The sequence below is a fragment of the Misgurnus anguillicaudatus genome, chromosome 15 (assembly GCF_027580225.2).
Source record: "Misgurnus anguillicaudatus chromosome 15, ASM2758022v2, whole genome shotgun sequence".
Lineage (NCBI taxonomy): Eukaryota > Metazoa > Chordata > Actinopteri > Cypriniformes > Cobitidae > Misgurnus > Misgurnus anguillicaudatus.
Genome location: NC_073351.2, coordinates 32,020,494 through 32,040,036, shown reverse-complemented (window position 1 = coordinate 32,040,036; position 19,543 = coordinate 32,020,494). Strand labels below are relative to the sequence as shown.

At 35.0% G+C, this 19,543-nt stretch overlaps 1 protein-coding gene across 1 annotated transcript; it reads right to left on the bottom strand.

The window, feature by feature from the left end:
• Positions 1-355: 355 nt before the first annotated feature.
• On the bottom strand, positions 356-11,965 carry LOC141349746 (MOB kinase activator 2). The gene is made up of 5 exons (XM_073853796.1): positions 11,541-11,965; positions 7,021-7,172; positions 6,399-6,495; positions 3,513-3,637; positions 356-2,542 (listed from the first exon to the last, which is right to left on the bottom strand). The coding sequence occupies exons 1-5, from the start codon at positions 11,639-11,641 to the stop codon at positions 2,310-2,312; spliced, it is 708 nt and encodes a 235-aa protein (XP_073709897.1). The 5' UTR covers positions 11,642-11,965; the 3' UTR covers positions 356-2,309.
• Positions 11,966-19,543: the final 7,578 nt, after the last annotated feature.

Below are 19,543 nucleotides of genomic sequence, written 5' to 3'. Positions count from 1 at the left end.
ATGTCTCTCCACTCTATTTAAAATAGGATAAACCCAGCCGCTGGGTCAAATAAACCCAGAAAATGTTTGTACTTGACCCAACGATGGGTTAAAACAACCAAACCTTTTGTCCCTGACTCAGCATTAGGTCAAAAAGGGACAAATCTCAACCTGTTGGATTGTAATTTAACCTATGGGTTGTTTCAACCCGAAATGCTGGGTTGTTTTAACAAATATAAACGTGAGTAACTGATGAGTTTTCATTTCAAGAGCTTTTATACAAAGACACTACAAAACTTTCATTACTGTATAGCTGTGTGTATTACTGTATGTTAAGCCTGGAGTTCTGCCTAAATTAGGCACAATATAACAATAAAACAAACAGCGATGTGTTTTATTATTGAATGCACCATATTAACATTCAAATGTGCAGGATGGAAAAAGTTTGTGAATTACAGTCAAATGATTTGCTAAAACTCTACACGATCACTCATTTTACTTTCTCAAAGCATCATCAGATTCCCTTCAGAAAGATATATTAACCAAATCTGCACATTTATGAGATGTTTCATTATTTCTGATACTTATTTAAACACTGTTTCAAAGGGTTTCAGTGTTAACAGCCTTTGACGTCATGTCATTTGGTTGAAGTGTGTGCTTGTTGTTGTTGGGGCTAAAGAAACGCTTTGCTGCCCCCTGCAGGAACAACACATTTTAACACATTGAGGTCGTGTGTTTACAGTGTAACAGTTTGAAATGTTTATTGTTGCATGTTTTCATACGACTTATATTTGAATTTATTCAAATGACTTCTTGCTAAAATACTTTGCACATAAATATTCATTTTCAGCTTGAACGTGCTACTTTTTAATGCAGGACAAAGACCTACACTGAAAAAAATTATTCATTGAATTTAATCAATTTTTTAAGGTAAGTGGTTGCAATCAATTTATTTAAGCTACATTTAAACAAAAAAGATTCTAGTGCTGGGCAAAGATTAATCGCATACAAAATAAAAGTGATTTTCCGCACAATATATGAGTGTGTGCTGTGTGTAATTATTTTTTAGATGTTAATACACACACATTCATGTATGTATTTAAGAAACATTTACATTTGTATATATATTAATTCATATTTGAATATATTCTATATGATACATAATTTTTTATTATTATATATAAATAAAACATTTCTGAAATGAATATATGTATGTGTGTGTGGTTAAATATACTTAATAATTACACACAGTACACACACACATACTATGTATAAAAAAAACCCTGTATTTTGTATGCGATTAATTGCGATTAATCTTTGCCCAGCACTATTAGTAACGTAAAATAAAATATAAAACTTTTGTTTAAATGTAGCTTAAATAAATTGATTGCAACCACACACCCCAAAAAAATTGATTAAATTCAATGAATCATTTTTTTCAGTGTAATGTGTGTGCGCGTGCATGCATATGTGTGTGCGTCTGTCCTTCAACAGATCTTATTCCTCATGGGAACCAGTCAGACCAGATCACTCCTGCAAATACAGTGTGTGTGTATATTTCAGATATCCTAAGGGCTCTTCATTCATGAGCATTCATTTACATTTTGGATAAAGAAGAAAGTCTTGGATCTCGTTTCCATACAAATCCTTCTGACCCAAAGATATATGCAACACTAACCAACATGAGACAATCGATACGAGACAAACAACAGTATATTATTGATGTATATAACCACGTCACTATTCTAGTGTAGATACTTAAATTAATATAACTTTATATACATTAATCCTTCATTATATTCTGAATCAACATAGGTGATGTCTGTGTAAAATGGGATTTGTGAATGATTCATTGAGTCAGTGATTCGTGAATCATTTGTTTTGTGCTTCAAGTGCAACTGTTGTGCCACAGCATGCCATGTGACATTTTCACTATTAACATATCTTTCCCAGGCGTGACATGTAAATGGCTGTGTCTGGTCTGGACAAAAAGTCTGTTTTGGACACAAAGCATTGCATTCGGTTATACAGTACAGTATGTTTTTTTCCAGTAGTACCAGATGAAATAGCTGTCATACTTTTAAACATTGTTGCAGACAAATATGTCGATAAGGAATTTGATTGGAATTTGCAAGGCGCAACAATGTAGATTCCCTAGTACGACGGGATGGCAGGTGTCCAAAAGAAAATGACTCACGTTCACAGTTGGCACTGAAATAGGCGGGAAAGACTACTGAACGGTCCAATCAAAGTCCAGTATGCAGTTGATTGACACATTACAGGAGTGCATTCCCTAACATCATCAGCTTTGATTTAAACAGCGTGTTTATTCAGCGCGTGAGCACAGCGATGAGGTCATCGATTGGTGCCGTCTCCGCAGGGTCCAAGAGTTTAAATGTGTGGCTGAAGGTGATGAAGTGTAACATGAGCGTGTTGAGATGAGGGTGTAACTCCATGGTGACGCTGTCTTGATAATGTGCACTAAACATATGAGCCAGAGTACGGAAGAGCATTACAAAGACCTTCTGGATCAGGAATGGAAATCCAGGAGGAAATGATAAACCTAGATAGATAAAAAAGGATTTTAAGTTATGTTCAGCACAGACATAATTAAATACTGCTATTGTAAACAATCCAAAGGGAGCTGAATTAGACTTCTGGATCGCTGAACAAATTTAAATGTGTCTTAAAGGTGCTGTGTGTGGATTTTAGCGACATCTAGTGGTGAGGCGGCTCACCCCTCCCTTTGGAAGTGCATAGAGAAGCTACGGTAGCTGCCACAGGACAAACGGGTTGTTGTATTGACAATGTAGTGACATCGAGTTCATAGTTTTTCGAGAGCGCTCGATGCAAAGTTCGTCACAACATGTATGTAACCCGTCATGTGTGTGGTTCATTTTTTCAAAATATGTGTTCGGCGCGGTGAGTGATCCTATGTGCATCACGTGTCTTTTCAAAATAAGTGCCTGCTGCCTTGAACTTGAACTTGAAAAGAGACGCTCGCGTTTGCCAGATCTCATGCATAATCAGAGTTTACTGTTAAGGGAGTGTCTTGCGTGTATTTTGTATACGTGAGCATCTCTTTTATCATAAACAGTTTTGACGCATGTGCACCAGGCACTTATTTTGACAAAACACATGATGCACATGGTTCACATGACACATTTTGAATTTGCACCCCTCGGATGAGCAGTCACGAGCTGCCACTGAGCACTATATATATATATATATATATATAAAAATATAAACTTATAATTATTAATATTATATTGCATTTCTGTCAATAGATCCTCCTAAAATGTACACACTGCACCTTTAACTAATCAGATTCTACAGCTTAAACTGTTTAGTGATGCTTGTTGAGTGCTTCTGTAACTCAATCCTGAAGGAAAACACTGATAAAATATATAGCATGTAATTTAATTTACTTGCCAAAGTTATAAATGTAACAGCTTCAGTAATGTGTAATCGGCTGATGTCTCTTTTCTGATTGGCTGGAAATAAACGTGTGTTCGTAATGTATCATACAGTACCACTTTTGGAGGGAAAGACTCGCTCATCTGTGAGAAGCTCTTGGATGTAACACATGGCGTAGTCGATGTATTGGGGTGCTAAACACTTCATCTTCTTGCCCTGATCATCTGTCCATTCATACAAACTGAAACACACAAATATATAAACGCAACTGTTTACAATCTACATTAACAACCTTTGCAAAGTAACATTTTACTTAATAATACACTTTCAATATAGTCAATACCAATAACTCATTATACAATAATCAATTTATTAAATACAAAGAAGAAAGAAAGAAAATGTTTTTCAGGTTCAATAGCCAGCAAGCAATTGAGATGGTTCCAGGGGGTCACAGTTTAATGACATTTTTTTAAAAATCATTAATTTATCATAAATTCTATGTAATTAAACCTCGGAAAATAAAGCTACTAACAAACCACATTGTATAATTTAATATTTTTTATTTCAAATCTTTGGGATGTTTTATATCATACATTTTTTTATGGGGTCCACAAAGGGATGCACCATACACAGAGGGGCCGCACGCCGAAAAAGTTTGAGAACCACTGACTTATACGTTAATTATTTATGTATTAACAGCTTTACAGACATACAAATTTGTACATATTTCTATTCATAAATAAATAAAATAAAATCGTGGGCATTGGCGTTTCTTACTCATATTAATGACAGTAAACTCATTTAGCTAATGAAATTTTCATGATTTTCAGAGAATTACACAATATTAAACAAGAAAGTGAAACCCCTAAAATCAATAACATTTCTGTAATCATTTAACCATTTTGTAATATTTAGCTTTTAGTTTTTAGATGCAGTCTTCTTCTTTGCAATAATAATTACACCAAAACACAACATAAATTCTCACACTGTAAAAAATAATTTGCTGCCTTATTTTAAATATTTTGTTGAATCAACTCAGATTTACAAGTCATTTCAACTTACTATTATTTATCTTGACTAGAGATGAGTTGTTATAACTACAGGTAAGTTATTATAACTTATAAAATTAAGTTGACTTTTCTCAACTATATTTTATAAGTTGTGACCAGTCATCTTTGTTGAAATGACTTGTAAATCTGAGTTGATTTAACAAAAAATTTTAAGGCAGCAAAGTATTTTTTACAGTGCACAAAATATGTTTTTATTCATTCATTGTAATCCACATCTTTAAAATTCATATGATTGTGAGGAACAGATCCTAATTCAGCCCTTTATCCAGCGATCTTAATCCCAGTTTTCATCAGCGACCGTAAACGTCAAAACTTGCGTTTTATTATAAAATTCGCCTAAAGAAGCTTTACGACAAATTGCTTTACGGCAGTGATATCAAACGCTCGCTGGCTCGTGTGCTATGTCACAGATTTGTGACATTGCCGTCTTTTAGTCAATTTACTTTTTAAATTTGAAATGCACGCCTTGACAAAGAGAAGCTGAATTAATGTTATCGTTAATCAAATACAGAAGTAATTCATTTTAACTACTTTTGGTACTGCTTTTAAAATTTCGCAATAAATAATTTATTGTGATTATGTTATGCTTTTTATTTCTAATAGCACATGATTTTAATACACTGTTTTAGGTAGGACTGTATTAGTGTCTTAAAATATATTTTAAATGCTATATTGTTACTATCAGTGTTGGGGGTAACGCATTACAAGTAACGTGCATTACGTAATAATGTTACTTTTCTGAAGTCACTTTTTCTACGCATTACTTTATAAATGTACACATTAATATTTGAGTTACTTTTTTAAAAAAGTAATGCAAGTTACTTTTTTAGTTTAATTAAAAAATAATTTTGTACTGATTTAAACTAAACATAGTAACATTATGCACTCTATGCGTACACGCTTGTGTGGGAACTGTTTGAGTCAGAAACTCAGATGGCAGACCAGTGCTCGACTTTTGCGATGGAAATATGCAATTTCTGAATGCAGAACTTTTCAATTATAAAACACCTGCAAGGCCTGAAAGAGATCAAGCCTCAGCCAAGAAAAAGTAATGCAAAAGTAACTTAAAAGTAACGTAACACTTTCCATGAAAAGTAACTAAGTAACGCAATAAGTTACTTTTTTGGGGAGTAACTTAATATTGTAATGCATTACTTATAATTTTCCCCAACACTGGTTACTATTGCTACAAAAGTTTCCTACACATTTCTGTCTGTTACGTTGCATAATATAAAGAGGAAACATTACGTATTTTAAACATTTTTGTACAAAAAGGCTTTGGGTTTACTGTAAGGTTTGGGGTCGGTTTAGGGTGGTAACATTATAGATGAAATGGTTAAAGGAAAATCATACAGCAATCTTTATGGTATGAAAGTAAATGATTCGTAAATTATTTATGTTTTAAAGCTGTATAAAGGTAGTAATGCTATGATTATATGTTGCAAATACGTCTACACTGTACGCTTCAGCATCTATTTAAATGTACAAAAAATATGTTTTGTGTTTTTGAAAGTTACGTATTGATACGTATTAACAGTGAGACCGGGCTGGTTAGCCAGACAAGATCAGGTAACCTAGATGGTAAAATGATGGCTATCACTTGCTGGGTATTGGGATCATAATAGAAAAATGCCTTGTACCATTACTTAGTATTATTTAAACATTTATTTACACTAACAGTTACACAAGCATCACATGTCTGAATCACATATTATTTAACAATGCTTGTTTGTGTTTTCTTTATAGTTTATTTTTAAATGTCATCTGTGCCATCTAATTGACATCATGCCAAAGATGTTGTCACTAGAGTTTCAGTTGTCATTTTTATTTCTTAAGCTGATTGAAACAAATGCTTGTGTGTGTGTGTGTGTGTGTGTGTGTGTGTGTGTGTGTGTGTGTGTGTGTGTGCGTGCGTGCATGTGTTTATCTCACATGTTTCTGGGGCCTTTGGTTGCTGGACATGTTGTCGTTGAGCAGAAATCCGACAGTGCGCCGAGGATGATGGTTGTGTTGTGAAAGAACGAAACAGCTGAGAGAGATTATTAAAGGTGAAGTGTTAGTGCACTTGTATATGACTGGAGTTATTAATAGTTGTCTTTGTTTATTAAGCTAGGATGGGAGAAAACATTACACAGATAATCTTTAACTCACATTAACACACGGTTAATATTTAATTACATAAACACATTCTTTACATTCTTTATGTGTGACTGAACATTGCACATGCATGTGTTTCCTCTCTGTATTGTTTGTTTATAAGTCTGACTACACTTTTGTGAGTAAAATAATTTTCGTGTTTGTAATTAGTTATTCTTGTAAAATGACGTTTAGTTACATCTTGTATTTTGTACAGTTAGAAAAAAAACCTCACTAAATAGTGCATATAGGTGCATATTAGTAACAAATATATTAGGACCTTTTTTAAAGGGTACTGCACAGCTAGGGACCACTTTTGACCATTCCTTTTGATTTACAGTTATACATTCGATTAGTGGGATTAAACCCACAAATTTGAGTTACGGGAACACTATGTCTCTTATGTTTGAATACTCACTGTTTGTTGCAATCCACTCCTGCTGGTCGAGTCCATGTGGAAGAGCAGAAAGAGACAGAAGATTGACGTCAGTGATGCGTTTAGATAAGTAGTGATCTTTCAGGTACGGTTTGACCTCAGCAGATGGGACCATATGTAGACTGTTATTTTTTCTGTTAGACACACACACACACATAGCAATTTATTGCAAAGCTGTCTTCAGTATTTATATTAGTATTTTTATTTATATTTATGAAAGAAATGATACACCACTGATACACTTTTTTTTTTTTTACAATAACTGTATATTTTTGTACATTTCACAGACAGGGTCACATATAAGGTCAATACTGGAAAATAAACCCCATCTGGTTATGATCACCCAGTCAGGGTGTATTTAGCAAACCTCCTGTTTGTCCTCATGGTGTGAAATACCAGAAGGACTTTTATTTTGTAAGTGTGAGTCAGGGTTTTATGCATGACGCAGATTTGTATACCAACATAAAGTAAGTGACGAAAGTGTTAAAAAAGTTACATTGCAAAAAATTATTTTCAAGAAAAAACATTCTTAGTATTTTTGTCTGGTTTTCAGTAAAAATATCTAAAAATTCTTAAATTAAGATGCTTTTTCTTGATGAGCAAACTGACTCAATAAAATAAGTCTAGTTTTTAGAATAAAAATATAAATTTAAGTGATTTTGTACATAAAACAAGCAAAAAATTCTGCCAATTCTGTTTTATTTTTGTACACTTTAAAAAATATTGAGTTGGTTTAACTCATGGTTGCGTAACAACCAATCATACGCTGCAAAAAATGACTTTCTTACTTCGTATTTTTGTCTCGTTTTCAGTACAAATATATAAAAATTCTTAAATCAAGGTGTTTTTTCTTGATGAGCAAAACAACCTAAGAAAATAAGTCTAATTTTTAGACAAAATGTATCAAATTTAAGTGAATTTGTGGATATAAAACAAGCAAACAATCTGCCAATGGGGTAAGCAATTTTTCTTCAATTTAGTGTTTAAGAAAAAATGTCAAGATTTTTTTTGCTTACCCCATTGGCAGATTTTTTGCTTGTTTAATCCCCAAATTCTCTTAAATTTGATATTTTTTGTCTTAAAACTAGAATAATTTTCTTGGGTCATTTTGCTCATCAAATAAATGCATCTTGACTTGAGAATTTTTTGATATTTGTGCTTAAAACAAGACAAAAATACTAACTAAAAAAGCCATTTTTTTGCAGTGTAGGTTTATTTTTAACCAAATATGTGTTACTTTTCACTTCAATGGGTTTAACCAACCCAATATAATATTAAAAAGTTAAATGATGTAAAATTGAAGTGATTTCTGTCTGTCCCACACTGTTAAAAATACTTTGTCGCCTTAAAATTTTTTGTTGAATCAACTCAGATGTACAAGTAATTTCAACTTACTATTATTTATCTTGACTAGAGACGAGTTGTTATAACTACATGTGAGTTATTATAACTAATAAAATATAGTTGAGACAACTCTTCTCTGTTGACATGACTTGTAAATCTGAGTTGATTTAACAAAAAATTTTAAGGCAGCAAAGTATTTTTACAGTGCAGTAATGCAGGTAATGCTTTCTGCTTGTTCATTTATGTTTAAATATTTCTGCTGAGCAAACAAATGAAAAGTCTGTGTTTTCCCACAAGGACATACGGGTATATAGTTAAGTGTGCTGTGTGTGCACATGGTGTTGGTTGTTTAAATTGTGATTGTGTACCTACAAGGCACGGCGTATGCACGTAGTGTTTTCCAAGAGCGTTATCGAGCACCCGATCCTGGAAAGAGATCAGCTTACTACTGTACAGGAACCAAATTTTCCTTCATGCAAATGGGAAAAGCCACACGTGGTGGAAAAACAGCCATACTATAGATTGTATTCATACTCTAAAACTAAGAGTATTAGCCTTGAAATAACTGCACGTTTGTTTGTGAAGTTAGGGTGGCCTCGCCCTCGACCTAAATGATTAAAAAACAGCGGGATGTGGAGTCAACCTTTATTTGCTGTTTGGAGGATGAGAAATGAATTAAGTAAAAATAGATAAATGTAGAGTAAACAAATAGAACAAATTAAGGCTAATTTATTGAAATGTATACATGAATTTATGACAACAATGTAGTAATGATCTTTTCATGACCAAAGGACAAATAAAGGTGCTTAAATAGTTCTCACAGCGATTGAGGACCATAATTGGTTCTTCAAAGAACCATCCAGTCAAAGGTTCTTTAATGAACCAATTTTTTTTATCTTACTAACATTTTTTATACGATGAACCTTTTGTGAAACAGTGAGGTTCTTCAGATGTTAAAGGATTACTCCACTTTTTTTTTATAAAAATATTCACGATAATTTACTCACTTCATGTCATCCAAGATGTTTATGTCTTTCTTTCTTTTTTTGTAGTGGTAAACACTTTTTTTTTGTTGTTGAGGAAAACATTCCAGGATATTTCTCCATATAGTGGACTTTAGTGGACCTCAACAGTTTACAGTTTTAATGCAGTTTCAAATGGCTGTAAAAAATGACTTTCTTTTTGTACTGAAAATGAGACAAAAATACAAAAAAAATTAGATGAGCAAAATTAAGAAAATAAGTCTAGTTTTTATAAAAAAAATAAAATAAAATTTAAGTGAACTTGCGCATAAAACAAGCAAATAAAATCTGCCAATGAGGTAAAAAAAAACATATATTTATAAGTTTACTTTTTTCTTAAACACTTAATAAAAAATAATTCAAGCAAATTTTTATTAACCCATTAGCAGATTGTTTTTTGTTTGTTTTAAGCACAAATTCCCTTAAATGTGATATTTTATGTCTAAAACTAGACTTATTTTTTTAGGTAATTTTGCTCCTCAAGACAATGCATCTTGATTTAGGAATTTTTAAATATTTGTACTAAAAACATGAAAAAAAAGGAAGAAAGTCATTTTCTAAACGATCCCAACCGAGTCATAAGGGTCTTATTTAGCAAAACTATTGTCATAAAAAAACAAAACAAAAACTTTAAAACACAACTTTTTGTCTTGCACTAGCCGTGTGATGCGCCAGCGTGACCACGCTGCAAAAAAAAAAAATTCTTGCTATTTTTGTCTTGTTTTCAGTAAAAATATTTAAAAATTCTTAAATTAAGATGCTTTTTCTTGATGAGCAAAACCACCAAAGAAAGTAAGTCTAGTTTATAGACCAAAAATATCAAATTTAAGTGATTTTGTGCATAAAAAAAATCTGTCTTGTTTCATGCACAAAATCGTCTGAAAACAAGACAAAAATACTAAGAATTTTTTTTCTTGAAAATCATTTTTTGCAGGTTAATTTAAAAATAATTTTCTCACCCCATGGGCAGATATTTTTGCTTGTTTTAAGCACAAATTAACTTAAATTGTTTATTTTTTTGTCTAAGAACTAGACTTATTTTCTTAGGTCGTTTTGCTCATCAAGAAAATACATCTTGGTTTAAGACCTTTCGCCATAAATATGTTTCAACTGAAAACTTATCTTTTTCTTGATAGAACAAAAAAAGACATAAACATCTTGGATGACATAGGGGTGAGTTTTTTATGAAAGTGAAGAAATCTTTTAAAGGTTCTTTATGGAACCATTCAGCCAAAAATGGTTCCTCTATTCTATGGCATCGTGAGGCACCTTTATTTTAATATTGTGTGTGTTTTTATTTCTGTATTTTTTATTTTTCTGCATTTCTTTATTTATAGTTGAGTTGTTTCTCCTTCTTTACGCAACTCTATTGTCTTGCAAACTGAAAACATTTACATTTTGAAGAAAAGTTTTAGATTGTTGCAATGAGATTCTCCTCATACCCTGTTGTTTTATCACATGAACTCGTCTAAACTAGTTTCTATAGCAGAAGTTTAGAAAAAACTCCATCTGTTCTCAGCACAGTCCTGACATCGTGTTTACCTCACATTTAATAAAACAGATGCATGACCACAGGTTTGGGTTTTCCTCTTTAATTCAGATTTTATAAAAATGAGTTATACTTTCTGGGGCACTGTTTGATGATACAGATCCCAATTTGTACGTTTTTTTTAATAAGCATTTCTTAGTTTCAAACATGTTGAGTTATTTTTAGAAATGTATATTCCTGTCTCAAGTCGGCTCGATACAGGGCCCTAAAATAACAACTAAACACAACAACCAATCAAACTGTGCCGTTTGTGAAAATCCTCATCTGCAGTTTTCTCTTTGTAAACAATATAAATATTTTCCAGCACAAGTGCGTAATATGTAAATATAGGGGCCGGAGCAGGTGTGTTTATCTATAAACGGGGCCCATACAGGGGTCAGTGTTTTTATACACAAAAAAAAGTTTCTTTTCACTTTGAGCTTTTCAACTTTTCAACCCAAGATTCGTCTGAAGTGAACACAGCTGAATTTTCTCTCTCTATCTCTCTGAAGGTATGTTGGATCATATCTCTCCAGCAATTTGTGTGCATACCATCTCCCATCTGTTGTGTGTGTACTGTACTGTATGTGTGCAAAGTTTATACTCACACTTTAAACATGCTGTGGTTTGCCTTCAGGACTTTCACGTCCTCTTCATCAGAGCTGCTGTTGCTCTGACATCCCCCCATATCCACAACACTTCTACCCATTAAACGTACATAGAAATTCCCAAAATCCACATCATTCACACAGCGAACCTCTGGGATGTAGAGTCGCACCTGTCACCACATAAGGAAGCACAGATCCAGCGCTGTCTCACACCCATGATGTCTTCATTTACGTTAGATCCATATGACTCGATTCTCTTAGGGTCAATTCTCTCCTGCATTTACCACGATCCCTCCATGGCTGGTAATGTAAATGTGTTTTTGTTCTCTCGGTTGCTCTTTGTGGGCTCTACACCTCAGGCTGCGTCTTCTTGTGTCTCCGCTAAAGCAGCCAGACAGGTTTCACCAGTACTGGAAAAATATTTACTCTCGTGCATACGCCCCTTTACACGCATAGGCCCCTCCCCGTTCATGCCTCCAGGGGAACTTTCACTTTCTACACCATTGGAAAATTGGATGGATTCCATTGGATGGAAACCGACGTTATGTTTCACTATTTTGAATACAAAGTTATAGTTACATTGCAAGGCAGAGGGGCAACAACGTTGGTCCTAAAATAAAGAGAATCTATATAAAGGGATCTTTACAGCTATGCCAATAAGAACCATTTTTGGTTTCATAGGCAGGGTCACTTATCTTTTTAGTCTGTGGAACCATGTCACCTACAAAAAAACTTTTGTTTAACAGAAAGGTTCTGTGGATGTTCTTTATGGACTGTATGATGAGAAATGTCAATCAGAACATACAGTACTGGCCAAAAGTGATGTTCTTAGTTCAAATCATAGCTGAAGCATAACTACTACACTAAGCTAACATTACGGTGTAAAATTCATGTATACAATGTTAACTACAGATCCGTAATATATTACTGCCAAACCTCTCTTTTCTGATCTATCATCACCGATGTCTCCCCTTGTTTTAAGGAATCGGAAACATTTTCATTTTCCACAAGGTATTTGTTTCAGAGGTCAGTTTAGTCCCCAGCCAGACCAATAAACAAACACAGACCAGAAGATAAGTTCAGGCCAGATGTGTCTGATGAAACACTCTATGGTCACTACTTATACTTCAGTGCACCTATAAAGTATACTAAATACTCATAATATTTGTAAAACTGACTTTTAGAGTATTGCAATAAATAATGGTGTCTCAAAATAGCACAGTACACTTGGATGTTCCTAAGTTTATCTTAAGAAGTACTAAAAACTTTGTACTTTTTCCATCTGGGAAACCGTAACATATAAGCAAATCTAGCATTTATTTGAATATACAAAACACTTAGAAAAACAAAAAGCTAACAGGTAATAATGAAGCATACATTGACTGCAATTTTATCTGTTATTAATATTTGTTGATCCTCTATGTCAGCGGTCCAAATCCAGCAACATATGGTATGTTACGTTGTGTGTCAACGTATGGTGCGTAACGTTAGGGAAACGCATGGTGTGTTACATTAGGGTAATATGTGGTATGTTATGTTAGGGAAACGTATTGTGTGTGTAATGTTACGGCAATGTATGGTGTGTGTAATATTACGGCAAAGCATGGTATGTTACGTTAGGGCAACGTATGATTTGTAACATTATGGCAACGTATGGGGTGTAATGTTTGGACAACGTATGGGGTGTAATGTTTGGGAAACATATGATGTGTAATGTTTGGGCAACATATGGGGTGTAATGTTTGGGAAACGTATGGTGTGTAATGTTTGGGCAACGTATGGTGTGTAACATGGCAACGTATGGTGTGTAAGGTTTGGACAACGTATGGGGTGTAACGTTTGAACAACGTATGGTGTGCAACTTTTGGACAATGTATGGTGCGTAATGTTTGGGCAACGTATGGTGTGTCACGTTACGGCAATGCATGGCATGTTACGTTAGGGCAATGTATGGTGTGTAACGTTTGGACAACGTATGGGGTGTAATGTTTGGGAAACATATGATGTGTAATGTTTGGGCAACATATGGGGTGTAACGTTTGGGAAACGTATGGTGTGTTATGTTTGGGCAACGTATGGTGTGTAAGGTTTGGACAACGTATGGGGTGTAACGTTTGAACAACGTATGGTGTGCAACATTTGGACAATGTATGGTGTGTCACGTTATGGCAATGCATGGCATGTTACGTTTGGGCAACGTATGGTGTGTAATATTGGCATTGGTGGTGTGTAACATTATGGCAACGTATGGTGTGTAACGTTTGGACAACGTGTGGGGTGTACTGTTTGGGCAACATATGGTGTGTAACATTACAGCAACGTATGGTGTGTAACGTTTGGGCAACGTATGGTGTTTCACGTTATGGCATTGCATGGTATGTTACGTTAGGGCAACGTATGATGTGTAACATTGGCAACGTGTGGTGTGTAACATTATTACAATGTTATGTATGGTGTGTAACGCTTGGGCAACGTATGGTGTGTATAAGGTTTGGGCAATGTATGGTGTGTAACATTGGCAACATATGGTGTGTAACGTTTGGGCAACGTATGGTGTGTAACATTACAGCAACGTATGGTGTGTAACGTTTGGGCAACATATGGTGTGTAACATTACGGCAACGTATGGTGTGTAACGTTATGGCAACGTAGGGTGTGTAACATTTGGACAACCTATGGTGTGTAGTGTTGGACAACGTATGGGGTGTAACGTTTGGGCAACATATAGCGTAACATTACGGCAACGTATGGTGTGTAACGTTTGGGCAACTATGGTGTGTAACGTTTGGACAACATATGGTGTGTAACAGTACGGCAACGTATGGTGTGTCACGTTATGGCATTGCATGGTATGTTACGTTAGGGCAACAAATTATGTGTAACATTGGCAACGTATGGTGTGTAACGTTTTGGCAACGTATGGTGTGTAAAGTTTGGGCAACGTATGGTGTGTAACGTTTTGGCAACGTATGGTGTGTAACGTTTGGGCATGGTATGGTGTGTCACGTTATGGCATTGCATGGTATGTTACGTTAGGGCAACAAATGATGTTTAACTTTTGGCAACTTATGGTGTGTAACGTTTGGGCAACGTATGGTGTGTAACGTTTGGGCAACGTATGGTGTGTAACGTTTTGGCAACGTATGGTGTGTAATGTTTGGGCATGGTATGGTGTGTCACGTTATGGCATTGCATGGTATGTTACGTTAGGGCAACAAATGATGTTTAACTTATGGCAACTTATGGTGTGTAACGTTTGGGCAACGTATGGTGTGTAACGTTTGGGCAACGTATGGTGTGTAACATTTGGGCAACGTATGGTGTGTAACGTTATGGCAACGTATGGTGTGTAATGTTTGGGCATGGTATGGTGTGTCACGTTATGGCATTGCATGGTATGTTACGTTAGGGCAACAAATTATGTGTAACATTGGCAACGTATGGTGTGTAACGTTATGGCAACGTATGGTGTGTAATGTTTGGGCATGGTATGGTGTGTCACGTTATGGCATTGCATGGTATGTTACGTTAGGGCAACAAATGATGTGTAACATTGGCAACGTATGGTGTGTAACGTTATGGCAACGTATGGTGTGTAATGTTTGGGCATGGTATGGTGTGTCACGTTATGGCATTGCATGGTATGTTACGTTGGGGCAACAAATGATGTGTAACTTTTGGCAACGTATGGTGTGTAACATTTGGGCAACGTATGGTGTGTAATGTTTGGGCAACTATAGTGTGTAACGTTTGGGCAACGTATGGTGTGTAACGTTTGGGCAACGTATGGTGTGTAATGTTTGGCAACGTATGGTGTGTCACGTTATGGCATTGCATTGTATGTTACGTTAGGGCAAAAACTGATGTGTAACTTATGGCAACGCATGGTATGTTACATTAGGGCAACAAGTGATGTGTAACATTGGCAACGTATGGTGTGTAACGTTTTGGCAACGTATGGTATGTAACATTACGGCAACGTATGGTGTGTAACGTTTTGGCAACGTATGGTGTGTAACGTTTTGGCAACGTATGGTGTGTAACGTTTGGGCATGGTATGGTGTGTCACGTTATGGCATTGCATGGTATGTTACGTTAGGGCAACAAATGATGTGTAACTTTTGGCAACATATGGTGTGTAACGTTTTGGCAACGTATGGTGTGTAACTTTTGGCAACATATGGTGTGTAACGTTTTGGCAACGTATGGTGTGTAACGTTTTGGCAACGTATGGTGTGTTACATTATGTGGTATTTGTAGTCATTGTCTTGGGCTTTTTTCTCTATGAACTTTACACATGTTGTAATTTTTTGCCAAGCCTCAAATTTAAACTTCAAACACACCAATGCAACATGCATAAAAATGGTATGCATCTTTAATAAAACAGTTGGATGATGAGCAAAGATGTCAATTGTTGTTAACTATGACATCACTTTTGGCCACTATGAAAACAGATATAAACAAAAAATGACTCACAGACCCATTTGAAATATTTATTTGATATCTGATTTAAGCCTAACTTTTGACAACAGATAACAGGTACAGTATTGCATTATAAAAAAAGATAAATCACCAGCATCAGTTTACACTGAAAAGGCATTTGACTAAATGACAACAGACATGTGCTCCAGATTCACACAATGGACAGATGCTCAAGGCAGTAACATACCATAAAATATTCAACCAGATTATACAGTATGCGTTTTCAGGTATTTGAATACATACAATAGCTGAACGTAAAAATTAAAGTAAACAACATAGGTTTCACATTGCATTTTCAGACGTACCTATTAAGCTATAAAATCTTGCTTTTGGTGGCGTGAGAGGGGTTGGTTGATAAATAAATTTTTATGAAATGAATTCAAGAGTGGGCAAATGTTGTGTGAACTACTGGTTTGGTCCAAAACATAAAGTGGCATCATTTACAGGTGCATCGTTTCCCATAATTCCCATCTCCTTAAATGTTAATGCTTTAAACGAACTATCGCTATAATCTCATTTTAAAATGAGTTGCCACAGCAGCAAACAGTACTAAACCCGTGTAACAGTACCTGACAGGTCAAATAAACATGTTTTAGGAACACATTAACCACAACCATTGATAATCTCCACTGAGACGAGGTTGTTAATAAAGACCTGTACTGTATGTGGAAGACAAGATCAATGGAGTAATAAAGACCTCAATACTATTTCACTGAGCGGATGTTGAAATGTAGCGCAAATAATACAGCACAAATATGAAGGTACAGTAGTGACGTACCAACACAATCTCATGGCGATTCATACGTATTTTACAAGGTAGTTAATTCGTATGACCAACATTGTTCGCTTTTGTATAACTTACTTTCTAATCAAAAGTGTTTGTGCAATTCATTCTGTACGAATTTAAATACGTACAAATTCCCGTGAAACCATGCAGGTTAACGTTCGTATGACAATTTAGTCTCCAAGGGAAGAGAATGTAACCCTGTTATCCAATAGCTAAGTTAAAGCGACACTGCACTTTTTTTGAAAATATGCTCATTTTCCAGCTCCTCCAGAGTTAAACACCTGACTTCCACCATCCTGGAATCCACTAAGCAGATCTCCGGGTCTGGCGGTAACCCCCCCAGCATAGCTCAGCACAATCCACCGAATCTGACCAGACCACCAGCATCACGCCAAAAAATAAGCAAAATATTTTTCCTATTTAAAACTTTTAAAACTAAATCGCAACTTTTAATTTTCTGTCCGTCTTAGTACACAATGTAACTACAGAAGAGTCAAGTTTTAAATAGGAAAAATATCGAAACTCTTTGGTAATTTTTTAGCACAATGCTAATGGTCTAATCAGATTCAATGGATCACGCCAAGCCACGCCAAAAGTGCCAGCGCCATTCCAAAACGGCAAAAACCAAACGTTCAACTCCAGAGGAGCTGGAAAATGAGCATATTTTCAAAAAAGTGGAGTGTCCCTTTAAGGGACAAACAAAATATTTAAGAGACTTTTGCAAAAATAAAGCATTAAATTATTAAGAAAAATAAAGCACATATAAAAATGAATTACATTCAAGCACAGAGCCGATCAGTCATCATTTCTCTTTCAGTTGCTCTCATTCGAACACACAGAAATGTAAAATAAAGTAAATGCTTGTAAACTCAAAAACACAACCAAGCACCGACTACAGTCATTCTGTTGCATTTGGTATCAAAATCAAGTTTTTAAGAGTGCAAAAACTAAGAAAAACATTCACACACGTTCACTCTTTAGACACACTGTGTGCCTGTGTGCACATTGTCCCAAAGCTACATTAATAAAATACAAATCAAACTTATTATTGCTATCGCTCTAGATTCACTTGGACACGGATGCGTTCTAGTGTTTCGCTAGTAATTAGTAAAAATATATGAATTGTACATATCATAAAGAATACACATCAACAGTTCTTACTAAGACCTGATAACTACAGGAAGATTATGATGGATATGTGCACACACACACAGGCACGTGTTAAACTGTACATACTGATGTGTCATTCTCGGACATTTCAAGGCACACACACACCCACTTCTGTAAATTTCTCCGACCTAACGCTCATACACACCACCTTCACCTGAGTTCATTCTTACACATACAACCAATTCAATTCATAATGAATTAAAAGGATAGTTTAGCCAAAAATGAAAATCACCCCATGATTTACCCACACGAGTCATCCTCGCTCTTTTTTCAGAAAAACACAATCTGAGCTATACAACAAAAAGTCCTGGCTCTTCCAAGCTCCACAATGGTAGCAAATGGTGCTTTGAAGCTTAAAAAACGCAAACATCCTTCACAGAATCAATCCACACGGCCCCAGAGGATTAATAAAGACCTTCTGATGGTATTTTGTGAGAAAAATACTTTTTAAATATTTAGAATTTTACAAACTAAAATAACTAGGTTTAGATCAGGGGCCTCATTTATAAAGCGTGCGTACGCACAGATTTGATCGTAAAGTGCGCGTACGCAAAAATCCACGCCAAAGTCCATATTTATAAAAACTGTTTTTGACGTGGAAAAGATCTTAGCGCTACGTCAGGGTCTGAGCAGATGTACACTGCAAAAAAATTATTTTCAAGAAAAAAAATTCTTAGTCGTTTTCAGTAAAAATATCTAAAAATTAAAATGCTTTTTCTTGATGACCCAAGAAAATAAGTCTAGTTTTAAACCAAAAATATTAAATTTAAGTGAATTTGTGCATAAAACAAGCAAACAAAATCTGCCAGTGGGGTAAGCAAAAAATCTTGAACATTTTTCTTAAACACTTAATTCAAGAAAAATTAGATTACCCCATTGGCAGATTTTTTTTTTTGCTTGTTTTATGCACAAAATCACTCAAAATTGATATTTTTGGTCCAAAAACTAGACCCATGTTCTTGGGTCGTTTTGCTCATCAAGAAAAAGCCTCTTAAATTAAGAATTTTCGATTTTTTTACGGAAAAAATTTGATTTTTTTTTCTTCTTGAAAATCATTTTTTGCAGTGCACTCTCATGAACGTGCTTTGGACATTACCGGAATTGCCCTCAGAAAGTCCTGGAGCCGTGTGGATTACTTATGTAAAGGATTGGATGCACTTTTTAGGGCTTCAAATCAAAAGCACCAAGCTAGGAAAAGCCAGGACATTTTCCAACACAACTCAAATAGTGTTCCTCTGAAAAAAGATATTTATATGGCTTGAGGGTGATTAAACCATGGGGTGATTTTCATTTTTGGGAGAACTATCCCTTAAAATGAGCAGATTTAAACTCACCCAAAAAATGAAACGTCAATGAATTACTTTCATGACTTTGTGGAACACAAAAGATTTATAGCTATTCACTGTTATTAACTTAGTAACATAAGAAGTGATGTAATTTAACATCTCATCCAAAGTTGATGCATCACAATATATAGATGTGATTTAATAGCTGGAGCTGAAAGAAAGATACTGAGGTTTACATCTTCTAGTATACTAGAAACTTAAAGGGACACTCCACTTTT

Excerpts from the sequence above, each read along its gene's own strand:
- LOC141349746 (XM_073853796.1), bottom strand. The coding sequence starts at position 11,641 with ATGGGTAGAAGTGTTGTGGATATGGGGGGATGTCAGAGCAACAGCAGC. Across the intron at positions 7,173-11,540 it reads AACCACAGCATGTTTAAAGT|AAAAAATAACAGTCTACATA; the intron begins GTGAGTATAAAC and ends TGTGTCTAACAG. Across the intron at positions 3,638-6,398 it reads ACCAAAGGCCCCAGAAACAT|TTTGTATGAATGGACAGATG; the intron begins GTGAGATAAACA and ends TGTGTGTTTCAG.